At 40.1% G+C, this 16,657-nt stretch overlaps 1 protein-coding gene across 5 annotated transcripts in view; it reads left to right on the top strand.

Annotated features, from left to right (window-relative positions):
* CEMIP2 (cell migration inducing hyaluronidase 2) overlaps window positions 1–16,657 on the top strand; it is an 87,164-nt gene that overhangs the window by 68,775 nt on the left and 1,732 nt on the right. For 4 of the 5 annotated variants that reach the window (XM_024126850.3, XM_024126849.3, XM_024126851.3 and 1 more), the window contains 4 exons: window positions 1,718–1,816; window positions 4,654–4,808; window positions 5,812–5,915; window positions 6,269–8,723. In XM_024126850.3, the coding sequence (XP_023982618.1) occupies window positions 1,718–1,816; window positions 4,654–4,808; window positions 5,812–5,915; window positions 6,269–6,465 (555 nt within the window). In that variant the 3' untranslated portion in view covers window positions 6,466–8,723. Of the gene's footprint in view, window positions 1–1,717; window positions 1,817–4,653; window positions 4,809–5,811; window positions 5,916–6,268; window positions 8,724–16,657 lie in introns of those variants that run through there. The other variant, XM_055087142.1, reaches the window with a different exon arrangement.

The following is a 16,657-nucleotide window of genomic DNA, read 5'->3' on the forward strand; positions in this document are numbered from 1 at the left end:
AAAATTCTTCCATTGCACAGGTTCTTTATTTCTAATTTTTCTTGTTTCTGTCCATTGGGGGCAGTAAGAACAGGGAAAAGGAAGGGGGATTTATGCTTCCTATCGTGATATATGATAAGGATTTTTCTGATGACAACTCACTGTCATAGTCTTGGTTGCTCATACCCTTGAGCCACCTCTATTCCCCAATTCAACTAAAGCAACCAACCAACAAACAGACAAAACAATAAACCAGGTACATGAAGAAGTTTATATGAATCCTTGCCTGTCCTATGTAATGTTTTGACTGTTAAAGTGAAATTTTCAGCTAGTCTTTGTGGGGAAGTAAATTTTCCAGCCTAATTCTTAAGTTGAATTTGTTAAGAAAGTCCTTCATTACTGAAAAGACTTCAAATAATTTATAATTATTATAAGAAATACTACAATTTATAAAATAATTTAATCATCTTCAGAACTACTCTGGGCCTATCTTGTTAAATGGTTCCATGCATTGACGTTTAGCATTCTTTATTCTTTGGGCTTAAAACATTGATCAGAATTCATTTCTTAAAACTGTATTGACTAGTGACCTGGCAGTTGAGAAGTATTTGAAGCATCTGGGGACATCACTTTTACTTGGAAGTTTGAGGGGAATTTTTGTTTTGAATGTCAAAAACACATGTGTATTAGGAATAAGTAGGAAAATTCACATGAATTTTTTGACTTCAGACCTGAGACTTCAAAGCAATGTCCAGCTTCTGAATGCTTAATATCGTGATTATCTGCTCTTGCCATGATTATTTGCTCTTGTTGGCATCGATTTTAAGGACATACACTTTTTTTTTTTTTTTTGGCCGCACTGCGTGACCTGCGGGATCTTAGTTCCCTGACCGGGGATTGAACCTGGGCCATGGTAGTGAAAACGCTGGACCTAACCACTGGACCACCAGGGAATTCCCCAGGGCATATGCTTTTAAGTGCTAAATTGTGTGAAGAGTTAAGAGTGCTTTTGAATGAAAAGACAGCCTTTAGAGAGGGAGGTGGGTGGTAGGATTTGGAGACTGGCAGTGATTTGGAGTAGAAGGAAAAAGGGAAGGGTGTTCTTGGGAAGGGAACGGCATCTGAAAAGGCAGGGTAGCAGAAGAGGAGGTAAAGAGCTTGTGGGAAAGTGAGGGAACTGCCCTGCATGTTGAATGTGATAGAATAGTGGGAAATAGGGTCCTGTGTGTATAAGACATGGCTCTATTTGTGGAACATTTTGCAGGTCTGGTGGAGGAAGTTAGACCTGGTGACGTACAGGCCCCTGAAAGTTTTTAAACAGGGTAGTCCTTATCATCTACACTTCTTTCCTCAGTCCTGGAGTGACTGAGTCCCAATTCAGAATAACTGGTCTGAACGGGACCTTTGAAAAGATTTGTGACTGTTTTTGCATGAAATGTTTGCAAAGATTTAGATATAAAGCATATTTATGTAGTCATTTATAGAACTGATTTTATTAACAAGATTACAATGATTTGAAACTGAGATTGCTCCAGGAAGTTAGGAACATACGCTTCTCGTATAAAGCCTGTATCAAAAGATAGAATTCCAGGTCATGAAATATGTACAGAAAGTTCAGAGAAAACAAAAATAAAAACAAAAACCCACTCACTGGCTTTGGTATAGTTGAGTTTATTTTGAAGGATCTTTTTGGAGGAAGATGCAGTTGACATAGATATGGAACTTCTTCCCTGTCTAGGTGGTGTTTACAAGTGATCCTCATAAAAGCTACCTCCCTGTGCAATTCCAGTCACCCAGTCAAGCAGAGACTCAGCGTGGAGACCTGTCTGTTATTTCTGTGAGTACCATCTGGTGTGTACATTGCCTCAGCTTCTCGGTTTTACATTTTATCCTGGTAACATGAATTATCTCTGGCAACATTCACTTGTTTATAATCACATTTTGATCATTAGTGGTGAGCAATACAGTAGAGGTGTAAATATCTCCTAAACATTTGCGTTTTAAATAAATAAAATAAATTTATTAAAATTTTTTTCTCAGTCAATTATGTTTATTGATTACTTTTAGGTGAATGTTAAAATTATTCAGGTAATTATTCAGATTTCTTTTCTGTAGGAGACAAGGCGTTTTTGGTTTAAAAAAATTGTCATAGATAATCAATATGCAGAAATTTTAACCTTGGATTTAGAAACGTAAAAGAAGTTCCTCAGTTATTTCTTTAAAATATGGGAAGTGAAGGTTTTAAAATTTCCTCGGCATTTTATTTTGAAGTTGCCTGGTTCCCATTTTTTTCAGATGAAGAAAGTGAAGATGCAAAGTGTTAGTTGTCTTTTTTAAGTAGGTTAATGGGAGTTAAAAGCCTTAACCTCATATCAATACTGGAATTTGGGCTAAGAGCCAAGCTAGCCCGCAGGGTAACCAGCTCTAGGCATGTGGCCTGTCCAAAATCGAGTTGACCTGAGTGCATCTATATAAAGAGCTCTTTGGGTAGGAGGTATCTAGCCATCCAGCTGATACCCAGCTAGGATCTGGGCTCAGTCTCACGTGGTCTCCTTAGGAGCTTGGTTTTTTTTTTAAGTGGTGGACAACACATTCACAAATCCATATATATGTGAGCAAAATTAAATCTTACTTTTTTTTCTTTCCCAATCTCTTTTATTGTGTTAAAATACACATAATATAAAATTCAACATCCTAACCATTTTTAAGTATATAGTTCAGTGGTATGAAATACATTCATATTATTGTGCAACCATCACCATTATCCATCCATCTCTAGAACTTAACTCTGAATTAAGAACTTTTTAACAACCCTGAATTAAAAATACTGCTACTTAAGGGGGGGCATGAAATGGGGAGTTATTAATCAAAAGGCATAAAGTTTCAGTTGAGTAAAATGCATAAACTCTCAAAATCTGCTGTACAACATTGTCCCTGTAGTCAGTAATAATGTATTGTTCACTTAAAATGTTTGACAATGGATCTCATGTTAGTGTTCTTACCACAGTTAGAAAGAAAGAGAGAAAGAGAGAAAGATCCCTGTGTAACTCAAAGATTTCTCAAGTGTATATATACCTATTGCCCTACATTAGCATTTCTTCATTTTGTAGTATGTTCATGATGTAATTTTATTGGTATGAAGTTTGTTAGCTCAACATCTCAATGCAGTCAGCTGCATGAAGAACCCATCCCAGCCTACTTGCGTGGAATCTGGTGGGTGTCAGTTGCAAAGGGAAGCAAGTTGGTGCTGAGTCTCTCTGCTCTACTAGCTCACTAGATAATTAAAGAAGATATTGTTTTGCCCAGACAATCTCAGGTAGGGTATTCCTCTGGGTCTGTAGACATTGTTTGACTCCATTGCTGCACACTGGGTGCCTGGGACCCTAAAAGAGATAGAGATCACAGAGGACTGTGTTTTGTCACATTTAGCTCCAATACTTTTCACATGTATTACCTGAAGAGTCTTTGCTGGACATGGCCTTGCTTTAGTTTTTATGGAAAATTTTGTGTTTCCTTTAAGTAACAGGTTTTGGCGGGGGTACTTTTCAAGGGGACAGTTTGGGTGTGTTAAGAATCATTATGTATATTTTTTATCAAATGTGTCTCAGTTCTAAGTATTCAAATTTTTAAAAATAAGTGAGTCACTTTCAGTCTTTCTAAATATAAAATGGCACTTTATGTCAAGCACTTCTAGAATTATTCTCTAGACTAGGGCTATTTAAATCCAGGCAAAAAGCCATTTTGGATTCCTATGAGATCATTAGTGATTAGAAATAAAATTTAAGTATAACGTCTCCAAGCAAGGACAGGTGTAGTGAAGAGATCATCTCTCCTTTGTTAGCTTTTAACATAGTTTATAATTTCACACATTTTAAAGAGAAGCAGTGCCTATGACTTAAATTAGTGTTAAATCATTTTTCAGTCTAATAAGCTTTTTTCCCTTCCTTTTTGGTTGAGGAATTAATGAGATTTGGATGTATCTGGAATTCCTTTTTCCTGAAAAGGTCTCAAACCATTAATTTAAAGAGGACAACTGGAAATTTCAGTTCAGAGTAATGGTGAACAAGATATAGTAATACCCTGTGGCTTAAATCCTGGTAAAATTACCATTTTTCCATTTTGATTTTAAAGGAGAGCTACATATGGAACAAAGGAGATGAAGCAATCTGGCTCCTCTGATGTTCTCAATCTAAACTATAATGGGGGGGTTTATGTGGGTTAAAGCATGCTATCTATTTATCTATCTGACTAGATATCTATTTCATATAGATACATGTATTTTTCCTGAACCAATGTGACAGTATCTGAGCTGCAGTATAGAGGCTACCACCCGATCACTGAGTTGGAAAGCTCTGACCCCAATGAGAGAGTAAGTGTGTAAGAATGAAGGCCCTGAGCCTGCAGAGAAAGTCACCCTGCTCAGCTGAGTGTGGGCTGCCATGCCTTGCCTGTAGCAACTTAGCCAGTCAGAAAAGACCAGTCAAGGCAAAAATCTATGAGAACACAGGCTCAATTTCAAATGTTGGTAGAGGAAGAGTAATGGAATATGCAGTTTGAGTTGGGGAATTATTATTTGATTCATGGGTTTAGAAGACAGAGGGAAAGGGGCTGGAAAGACGAGTCATCCTGGAAATGCCGAAATGGTGATGACCGCAGATGTTTTTGTATTCTCAGATCAACGGCACTGACTTTACCTTCCGAAGTGAGGGCGTCCTCCTCCTGATTGTGGATGCCTGCAGTGTTCCCTTCCGGTTGACAGAAAAAAAGGTTTTCTCTTTTGCTGATGTCAGTCTCATGGAAGAGTATTTAAAAACAAGCATCCCTCCAAGGTAGGTGAAGCTTGCTCTGTGTGAGGGATAAGGTACCTTAAAGATGACATCCGGTTAACTCTGAGCTTTCGTTTGTCTACCTGCCCTTTTACCCTTTTAGGGTATTTAGGATTCTTGAAAGATAGTCATTCCTTCCTAGTCTCAGGTTGATGCCTGTGTGATCCAAGTTGCTTGTCATTGATAAGTGAGGACTTGGATGTTAGAAGAGTTTGCAAATGATGGGAAGGCTCTTGGAAGGAGAAAGGCTCAAAATTTTGGATCATTCCTATCCCACTTTTTAGTATTAAGTTAGTCTACATGGTACCCAACGCACTCAGAAGGCTCATTATCTTTTTTTTTTTTTTTTTTTTTGCGGTACGTGGGCCTCTCACTGTTGTGGCCTCTCCCGTTGCAGAGCACAGGCTCCGGACGCGCAGGCTCAGTGGCCATGGCTCACGGGCCTAGCTGCTCCGCGGCATGTGGGATCTTCCCGGACCGGGGCTTGAACCCGCGTCCCCTGCATCGGCAGGCGGATTCTCAACCACTGCGCCACCACGGAAGCCCTCATTATCATTTTAAAGTAGCAATTTAAACCAAACCATGGAGAACAGATTTTATTTCATTTTTTTTTAGAATTGGCATTTATCCACTTGCTTAGTAAATAGATAATAGAACGTAAGTAGGTATATAGAGCATCTGAAACTAACAAAACTAACCTCCTCTGTTAAAATAGTTTGTTCCATGACAGAGCTGTGTTCCAAGCCATCCACTAGGTCAACTGACCTAAATGACTTTTGCTTTCCCTGCATTTATAGACCACTTGTAATAGCAACATAAGTTCTAGGTGGGGCATTGAAAGGGACACTTGTAATAGCAAGGATGAAAAGGCATGTGGGGTGTTTTTTTGTTTGTTTTTTGAGTTCTGCTTTTATCTAGTATTTCTATACTGTATTTAATTCAGAACGGTACTCAATAAATACATGCTGAATTACTGAAATTTGCTCTGATTTTCTAACTTTTACAGGTCAATTGTCCTGTTGAGCACAAGAGGAGAGATAAAGCAGTTGAATATTTCAGATTCGTTAGTATCTCTGGGATTAGCCAAACCAGCCAATCTTTATAACAAAGGTTTGTATTTGTATTCGTCTGTGAAGTTCTTAGGAGGCCAGCAACATACGCGTTTTTACAGTGGAGTATAGCTACCAGACTGTTTTCATGAGCTTGTTTGGCTGGGGTGGGTATCATGAAGATAATTTCTAAATCAGGAGACGGTGTTAGAGGAAGTGTGTTGGGACGTGGCTTGTTATTTGGGGCAAGAGGTGGGTGGTAAGAGTTCATTCTCTGACGTAAGGAAGTGCAGTTCTTTTTGTTTTTGTTTCACAGCCATCTTTGTTTTGCTCACCTCCGCTTCACCTCCCACATTATCTTGCATGGAACTAGTAGAGGTACAAATTGAACTTTTTCTTTTTCTTTTTTTTAAGGGAGTACCATATTTTTGGGATTCAGTGGAAACTTTAAACCATCATGGACTAAGCTGTTTACTAGTCCTGCTAGAGAGGGCCTTGGGCTGCTTGAACAATTCGTACCTTTGCAGCTGGACGGATATGGTTGTCCCAGAGCTGGCACGGTCCGCAGAAGAGACTTGGAGCTGTTGAAGCAAACTTCAAAAGCACATTAAAGACTAACTGTAACTTAGCTGGGGGAAAAAATGTGAACTAACTTATTTAATTTATGGCATTTTAAAATGACACTGTTAACCCAACGGAACTATTTTCCTGTTTGATACAGAAAGGGGAGAAAAGAAAGAATTTAAAGTGATTGCTTGAATATGGGCTCACGCACCTTCTAGTTGTACAAAATGTTAAAGAATTTATTTGTGTTTGTTAGGCTGGTGTATTTCAGAGAACAGTTCTCTTATTCCTCACCTCCCACTCCTGTGTTTTGTAGTGACCATAAGCAGTGCTTCACCTTTTGTACAATGGGACGTCTTGGGGGAGGGAGGGGGCTTCTGAGAGTCAGCCTGAGTCCTTGAGAGGACCAGCTCTTGTAGCACCTTGGATACTTGAAGTCTAATGCTCAGTTGTGTTGTTGACTTTGGGTCAGCAGTTGACCTGCGTGGCTGGCATGTTCAGGAATGCCTTGGGCCCTGGTTCCAGACAGCCTTTGAGGATTTGGTATGATACTGAATGGTAGAGTTTTAAGTGGCAACTCAGGCCCAGCTCATGCCCTTTTTTGCCCGGACATGTGCTATTTTTATTCATTTGTATATTGATTCCTTCTAAGGGTTCAACTTTCAAACAAGAAGTATGGAATATATTGGGACAGAGGGCTTTTAGGGGTTAGACATCCCTTTAATCTGTGACCATTGGGCAAAAATTTGACCTGAACCATGGTCTGATGTTGGTGGGACCATTTTTGCAGCTTTAATCTTTAGCCTGTTTTGACTGTATATTTGTATTTAAAATGCAGAGCTGAGCTAAATATTTACATTTTTTTAAAAAAGAAGCAGGCCATTTTCCTGAACTATAAACTTGGGTCGTTTCAACTTGCACAAAGGAAGTCTGTTCTTGGAGTTTCTCCTGCACCCAGTTTTTTGTTGTTTTTGTGTGTGGATTTTTTTTTAAGCTTTACTGCTCACCAACCTGGCAGGACAGTTGCAGAAAGCTTAATGATACCCCCAAAATACCCGCAAAACTCAGGGGGAGAAAAAAGGGAGAGCCTTTTAAGGGCCAGAATCGTGGAGGGAATATTCAGAAACCTTTTTTTAGCCTTAGAGGAATCCGTTACTCTTAACTAAATTGTTAGAGCCAATTAAAAAAAGACACTGTGGTGCCATAGTTTTCTTCCCCCTAGGTGCATGCATCTCCTGCCAGTGAGCACTGCATGTGGCAAAAGATTGTTGCCACAGCCTGGGATGTCACCACGCCAAGAGGAAAGAAGCATTGTAATGCCTTTACCTTTTCCTAAACCCACAATGCATGAAGTGTAGTGGAGGGATGGCCGTGGCAAGACGGGAGGGAGTATGTTCAGGTTGACTTTGGCAGTGAGTACAGACAAATTCACTTTTCTCTACCAAGAGCAACGGCTGATGGCCTGTCCTTTTATGTCCAAGAGAAACTGCAGAGCAGCTCTGTGACTTCTATTACTTTATAAAATATGCTACCTCAAAGTGCTACCGATAAACCTTTCTAACTGTAAGTGCTCTTGCTAAGGGCACATGTCTTAATCAAAGTTTAGGTTTTGGGGTGGTTTTTTTTTGTATATCGATGAATGAAATCTTACCTATTAAATATATTATTGGATCATTGTTCCTCAAGGTGATTAAAGTTTGTGTGTGTGTGTGTGTGTGTGTGTGTGTGTGTTTGTGTGTTTTATGACCAATATCTTTTACGTGTGATTTTTAGAGTTTGGCTCTTTAAAGATTTGGAGAGGATATGTACGTTCTAAGGCACTCAGTTTTTCTGATTTATATGCTAATGATCAGGGCCTAAGTTAAATAAATAAAAATATGCGTGCATGTATATTTTTTTATATTTGTGTGTGACTCTATTGATCTAGCAAGCAGTCAGTCAATCTGTCATTTTTTTATTCCCTATCCCAGCTGTAAAGAACCTATGGGCAGACATAAGGAAGGGAAATTGTCCTCCACTAAGTAGATTTTGTAAAACTAAGTAATCTTCATTAAGGCCAATGCAGAGGTTCTCAATGTTGGCTTCACATTGGAGTCACCTGGGGAGCTTTAAAAACTGTGACGTCCTGGGCCCCACCCGCCAGCTCCTACATTCAGATTTAATTGGTGTGGGGTGCAGCCTGGGCTTTGGAATATTTTTTAAAGCTCTCTGGGTGACGCTAATAACATGTAGCCAGGTTTAAGAACCACTGCACTCATGTAATAGGCCCACTTAAAGCCTATAATTTTTTTGTGAGGAAAACAAAATTAAGATTATCTTTTATTTTTATTTGCGGTTCCTATATTACTTGCAGAATTCCCAGCCCTAAACAAAGCATTTCGCTATGGTCTCCTTTTAATTGAACTTTCAAATAGAGTTTTTAGTCCTTAATTGTCTCAAATTGTTAAATTGGTTATCAAAGCTGATAGCCACATTTCAGCAGTTGGGAGCTAGCAATCTGTTTTATTTCTACTGAGAAAATGTGTTCAAAAATGATTTATAAGGTCGTAAGCATTTTCCATCAGGGGAGGCAATTGGTTGAGCTCCAGAAATGTGGCCATGCACAAATCAGCCAACTGATGAGAAACGCAGGGCCTTCTCATATGTCGACAGACCTGGGTTTTAAGTCTTTCCTGTGAGATTTCTGCCTCTCCACCTGAATCAGTGTGCCGTATATTATCTTCAGAGGCTAGAAGAGAGTGTTTGTGAGAAGATGAAAGGCAGGCTCATGGTCTTGTAGAATATGACTCCAAAGCAGCCGCTAAACTGATGTTTAGACCTGGGTGTGGGGAGGAGGTATTTATGACTTCTCTGTTCTCTGGCTCCATCAGAAGAGAACATATCCTCATGCTATTAAATGGAGTATTTGGTTTGGGAGGAGGGGTGGGCAATGAAGTGATGGATAGAGGCTTGAATGCTTCAGGTACCTAAGTTTTCATTCCTTAAGGGATGAAGTAATGTTTGGATAAGTCCAGTTGAAAGGCATTTCGATAAGCAGGAATGTGCTTGATTTGTGTTTGTTTTTTTCATTTGGTCCTGATAGGTAAGTACTTAGATTCCATTGTGACAATGTTTGTTGATTTCATGACGCAGAGTTGGAGTTTACCCTCCAGAATTCTTGTTTGGCTTTCAGATACTGATGAAATCATGTTTAATAAGTTGAGAAATTCCCCTAGAAGTGAAGACCATGAATGGGAGTAATTGGGTAACAGATTTGTATCACTATAGTTAGTCTTAACTTGGTAATAACCCAGTCTTTTAGAAATACGAGCACACGCTCTGGGCTGTAGCTCATTTTCAACAAAAATTCAGGGAGGAAAAAAAATCAAGAAAAGGCATCTCCAGTCCCTTGTTCACAAATAGCAAAATGCTGTTCACATCTTGCTGGACTCCTGGCATCATTTGGAAGATTGAGGGTCTTTTACTCATATTATCTTCAGTATGAGAGAGAAGCTGAAAAAAGGATGCTAATTAGGCACTGGCGTTGTAGGGAAGGGCACACACCACTATTTTTATGTGATAAAATTAGAGAATGACTGATTGAACTATGATGATTTCTAAATGAGGAGCTGTGCCCCACAGGGCATCCAGAAATATCAGCCATAGCAAGATGTGAAAATGTTACATCTGAAAATCCAACAAATAGTGGGTCAGAAGGCAACTTCATAGATACATTTTTAAAAATTTTCTCAGATGGACATTGTGATTAGTCTGGATATGAAAAGCAGTAACAGATTTAAAATTCATCCTCAGAAAAGCTTAGACTTTATAATCAAAATTGGTAAGTCAGGAATTGGCAAACTGACCTGTAGGACAAACCTGTCCCCCAGACTGGTTTTGTACTAATTTTGAGCTAAGAGTGGTTTCACATCTTCAAATATAACACATTAGAAAAAGTCAAAAGAAGAGTAATATGATGAGAAAATTACGTAAAATTTAAATTTCAGTGTCCATTAATAAAGTCTTGGAGGACAGTCATGCTCATTTGCTTACATATTGACTATGGCTTGCATATGGCAATGGCAGGTTTCAGTAGTTGCCACAGAGACTATATGGCCTACAAAGCTGAAAATATTTACAGGCATATCTTGTTTTATTGTGCTTCACTTTATTGCGTTTCCCAGATATGGTGTTTTTTACAAATGGAAGGTTTGGGGCAGTGCTGCATGGAGCAAGTCTGTCGGTGCCATTTTTCTAATAGCATTTACTCACTTTGTGTCTCACATTTTGGTAATTCTTGCAATATTTCTAACTTTTTCATTTTTATTATATTTGTTCTCATGATCCGTGATCAGTGATCTTTGATGTTACCACTGCAAAAGGATTACTCACCAAAGACTCAGATGTTGATTAGCATTTTTCTAGCAATAAAGTTTTTAAATTAAGGAATGTACATTGTTTTTTTAAACAATGCTATTGCACACTTAATAGACTATAGTGTAAACATAATATGTACTGGGAAACCAAAAATTTGTGTGACTTGCTTCATTGTGATATTTGCTTTATGACAGTGGTCTGGAAGCAGACCTGAAGTATCTCTGATGTATGCCTGAACAGTGTTCCTTTACTGAAGGAGTTTGCTGACCCTTGATCTTGGTGAAGGGTATACTGGTGTTCATTGTACTGTTCTTGGAGCCTTCCTAAGGCTTGAGAATTTTTAAAATAAAAAGTTAAGGGAAAAACCTCCATCAGAATCACCTGAGGTACTTGATGAACATGCAGAATCCCAAGCCCCAACTCAGACCAGAGAATTGGCATCTCTGGGAATTGCAGCTGGGAATATAATTGTATAACAAGCTCCCCAGGTGTTTCTTATGAGCAGTAACATTTGAGAACCCCATAGCACGTAGTAAGCCCCTGTTATCTCTCTCCCTCTTTAACAGAGAATACATCTGAACAAATGTGGATGTTATTTTATATTTATTTATTTATTTTTTGCGGTACGCGGGCCTCTCACCGCTGTGCCCTCTCCCGTTGCAGAGCACAGGCTCCGGACGCGCAGCCTCAGCGGCCATGGCTCACGGGCCCAGCCGTTCCGCGGCACGTGGGATCTTCCCGGACCGGGGCACGAACCCGCGTCCCCTGCATCGGCAGGCGGACTCTCAACCACTGCGCCACCAGGGAAGCCCGCGAATGTTATTTTTTTTAACTCGAACAGCTCCATCTACACTGTCTTCCCCACAACTTTTGGTCACTAATGCAGGGCGGATCTGGTGCACAACACAGTACCTGGCTGTTTCTGGGGCAAAAGTTTGGAGCCTGTGATAAAGTCTCTCCACTGTCTGAAATTCTCACTGTTTGAATTATTCCTTTGACTACAGTTATTTCTACAGTGAAATCCCATCCATCCTTGTGAGTTCTTTTTATTATTTTAAGGAGTTTAAAGGAAAATGTACAATAAGCCACAAACAGGCTGCACAGACTAACAACATAAGTTTCTTTGCTTTTGGATGGAACTGCATTCACCCTAGTTATTTCACATTTATCGAAGTACTGATTGGCAATTGCAGGTCTATTTTTTTTTAAGGTAGAATGAATTATTTTATATAAGCAATTTGCTTTGTACACAAAAGCCTTTTAATACATGAGCTTCTTGGAGGGCGTGGGAGGGGGTTGGGTGGATTTTAGGGGGATAATGAAATTGGTCCTTGCCAGGCAAGAGGGTGGTACACTCTGGGAGGGCATGGGAGGTTTATCTTTTTCCACTTTTTCCCACCAGCTTACACTGATCAGAACACCTAGTTCCTGAGGGAGGAAGGCTTTGGTCAGATACGTTTCTTTTGTTTCTTTTTTTTTTTTTTCCAGATAGGTTTCTGATGTGGGGGAATGTCGGCTCTACAAACTCAGGAGGCAAGGAACATCATTAGCTCCAATATGGGTGCGAGGAGGAGGGAGTTCTCACAAGGGAAAGACCATGCCAGAACTTGTTGCTTCCTTCAAAAATGTGCAGGTGAACAGTCTTCTTCTAAGGAAAATGGCTCAGTGAGTAGTTAGTAGATTCCAGACAGAGTGAAGTCAAGTGTCTAATGCAGTTCGTTGCTGAAGGTATGGTGGGTGTTTTTTCTGATGCCACCTAAGGCTCTTTACTAGCAGTGTTACTTCGAGCAGTTTCCTACTCCTGATCCTCAGCTCTCTCATATATATAATGGGACTACTAATACTTTTGTAAAATTACAAAAGGGATCAAATGAGAGTAGCCAACAAACCTGGGTGCTTTGTTTACAAAGAAAATCAGATTTCCAGGCAATTTGTTACCCGAAGACTGGGTTTGCCTCTTGCTGGGTGTTGAGCTAAAAGACACAACCAAGCCAAAGATCGGGAGAAGGAAGCTTTATTACTTGAGTAAAGTAAGGAGAACACCGGGGATCTTTCCCAAAGCAGTGTCTCCTCCAACAGCAAAATTGGGGAAGTTTTAAGCTAAGGGCACATGTATTCATGAAGAGGGCTGGGCGGCTGACAAGAGTCCCCAGCTTTAATTGATTGAAGTCACAAAGGTCAGAGAAGGTCAACATCATCTTCCTGTAGGTTCCAATTGACCTAGGTTGAGTGCCTGAGGGGAGTTTAGTTCCTGCAAAACAACTCAAGAAAGTGCTTCAGGCTAGTCTTCACCATTGAAACAAATCTGGGAGTTTTTACAACTGATTTGTTATCTTTGCTGTTGTTACTTCTCTTGCCTGATAAAAGTTAATTCTTTTGTTCCCTTAAGTTCATTATTTTTGAGACCTATTCAAGGGCAAGCTTTGTGGACAGGCTCAGATCACAAAATGACAGGCCCACAATGGCTTCTCTTATGTCAAGAAAGCCATGCCTGATTCTCTTTCTCCAAGGACCCCCTACCTTATCTGCTTATACCATGTATTCTAATTTAGTCTTTTTTTTTTTTTTTGAGGGCTAAGGATTAGGAAATCTGTATTTTTTGTGTGTGCGTGTTTGGTACGCGGGCCTCTCACTGTTGTGGCCTCTCCCGTTGCGGAGCACAGGCTCCGGACGCACAGGCTCAGTGGCCATGGCTCACGGGCCCAGCCGCTCCACGGCACGTGGGATCTTCCCGGACCGGGGCACGAACCCGCGTCCCCTGCATCGGCCGGCGGACTCCCAACCACTGCGCCACCAGGGAAGCCCAGGAATCTGTATCTTTTAAACAAACTTAAGAGATAGTGCAAGATTTGGGAACCACTGAGAATGCCCTATGAAAACCCCTGCCCTAGTTTTAACACACTTCCCGTACTACGTTGTTTGTATCTAGAAAATAGGCCTTCAGAAGGTCAGGCAGTGCTTGTTTAGTGAATTGGTGTGAGCATCCAGAATGAGGTTTGCATTTAGGCCCTTCCTTGCACTAGCACTGTAACTCAGCAAACAGCTGTGTATGGACTCAAGCTATGAAATGTGGAATGACAACTATGAAGTGAAAACATGTGGCTGCACCCTGTTCTGCAGCTGCTGTGTGCAGTTTCCTGCTCTCCATTCTCGTGAGGGAAAACTGCAGTTCATGGTTTGCCTTTTCCAATCCCTTTTGGCGTAAACTAACATGGAATGCAAACAATTCATTTCTGGTTTCCTCTCAGTACTTTACCCACATTTCATTCTTCCTTCTTACCAAGTAGGAAAAATGCTAACATGCAATGAAATGGTTCAAAGTGAAGGTTTATATGATGAACTGAAGCTGAGTTAGAGGACTTGGAAAATGAGTGCCTTTGGCAACAAATCTTCCTATGTTTCTGTACCCCATTTCTTTCTAGTCACACCCCCACCTCCTCGTCACTGCCCAGGGTCCACTGCTGCAGCCTTGTCACGCTGGGCAAGACCATGTTCCCATCCCTCTTTGTACCTTTCATTCCCCATCATTGCTCACGTGTTCCATGTCCAATCCTCAGCATCCTTAGCTAACCCTTTGTAAACTAATTCAAAGTCAGATTGGTCCTCGTGTCTGAAACATATTCCCTCTCAGGCAGCAAGGCCATTTTAATATCTGCCCACAGTGCCCATAATGCTAAAAGTAATATGTTGCTGGAAGTTTTGTTTATCTGATTTGGTTAGTTTTTAAGGCAATTTTGCCCTCCTACATACTTCACCTACGTATGAGGCTGATTCCATTGAAGCCTGGAGGAAGTTACGAATCTGGAAAATTAACAAACTGGATAATCATTCCCTGGGTAATGGAGTCATTACCATCTACAGGATATGAATACTTGTATTTGAATAGAGTCCCTTTTGACCATTTTCAGAAAGGTTATGGATAATACTGCGATTTTCCTCCTGCTTAAGCAATGTTCTCAGACCATGGAGACTAGATGAGTAACTCTACCTGGCTCTGAAACATATAATCCATTTGGATTCCAGGCCCAGGGTCTTGGCCGCAAAAAAGTGTATTTGTTCCAGCATCTTCCTGGAAGCTGTGCTCTGTGAGCACTGGAAAATCCCTTTTGTTTATGGTGTCCTGCATTTCTGTAAATCACCTTATTTCAATAGCTGAAAGGAAGAGATTTGGTAATTATAGCTTTCCTTTGTTGCAGCTTTATATTGAAAACATATGCCAGCAAGGTTAAGTAAGAATCCAAGTGGATAGATGATATATAAACAAGATTAGGAATCATGAGGATTGGGGGCTTCCTGTGCAGTTTTATCCAGAGGAAAAAGGTCAATTACAAACCCCAAATTATTTTTTTTTGCTGGTGGGAGTATGATTTTATTATACTGATGATCTATACTTTCTGTGTCTTATTTCCAATTCCTTGCAATGAGTTAATTTGTTGATTTCAGTTATAAATTTTTAATGTGATATCTAAAATATTATATTTAAAATCTATTGACAAGTATAATTGTTGGGTATTTTGGACAGTCAACTTCTAATTTATCAACTTAATACCTATATGGCTGCTACCTATTTGATTGAAATAACCTGAGAGTTCCTTTAAATTTTATTTGGTCCTTTATTTTATCTGTTTACAGAAGGTAAATGATGAATATGAAGCATAAGGGTAACCAATGAAAGACTTAAAGATTAGTAACTTTGGAAGTAAAGGCTGAGGAGGGAGAAGAATGACTCCACCCTGACTTTCTTTAACTTTTTACATTAACTATTTCCATACTTAAGTTAGCAAGTCAGAGCCAGTAGAATCTATCTAGTCATTGAATTTCTGAGTTTGCTTAGTGAGATAATACTATTTTAAACATCCTGCCCTCCTTTTGTGTGTGTGTGTGTGTGTGTGTGTGTGTGTGTGTGTGTTGCTCTCATATGTCTGAAAGTTTATTCATTGTACCAATATCATGATTTTGGTGAGGGCTAGCCACAAAGAGATTACACTTGTGAGTGTGGTGTTAAAGAAGAAATATTCAGGACACTTGTTAAAGATGCTAAGGCAGACTTTTTTCAAGGGGGCTATTATAATGGAGTTTTGTAGTAGGGAAGTGAGATGGAGTGCAACTCCAAATACACCAAGGAAAAGTGAAGAGTTATACCCAAGGAGCAGGGTGGGGATTGGTGGATGTAAAATGACTAAGAAAACAGCAGGGGTGGGGGGATGCTGGCTTGATGGGAGTTTTTGCAGCAGGTGGGCCAGGGTAATAAGATACCTGAGAACAGGGAGGGGGGATGAGAAATTTGATTAGATATCAAGGATAGGGAGTTTTCACTAAACTGGAGTTTTGTGAAAACTGAATTTAAAAGGCCAAGGACAGAGCCCAAGGTCAGGGGCCTCGTCAGAAAAAGGACCCAAAGGAGCCTGATTCAAGCTTGGTCAAGGATAGAGCCTTTGTCAGTGCTTCAAGGTTGAAGGTAAGTCTACTGTTAATTACCATGGGGAAGTTAGCTATTTAGATATACTCACCTGCTTGGTACTAAGTTTAGAGCGAGGGAAAGAGGGTTTAATCTTTCCCTCTGATTAGACTTCTGTGAGTCAAATTGCTTTGAAATGGGCTGTTGAATTATGAAAAAGTTTCAGATACCACATAGAAAAAGAACAGTTTTTTTTTTAACATCTTTATTGGAGTATAATTGCTTTACAATGGTGTGTTAGTTTCTGCTTTACAACAAAGTGAATCAGTTATACATATACATATGTTCCCATATCTCCTCCCTCTTGCGTCTCCCTCCCTCCCACCCTCCCTATCCCACCCCTCTAGGTGGTCACAAACCACCAAGCTGATCTCCCTGTGCCAGGCGGCTGCTTCCCACTAGCTATCCACCCTACATTTGGTAGT

This window comes from Physeter macrocephalus, chromosome 9 (genome assembly GCF_002837175.3).
Source record: "Physeter macrocephalus isolate SW-GA chromosome 9, ASM283717v5, whole genome shotgun sequence".
NCBI classification, from domain to species: domain Eukaryota; kingdom Metazoa; phylum Chordata; class Mammalia; order Artiodactyla; family Physeteridae; genus Physeter; species Physeter macrocephalus.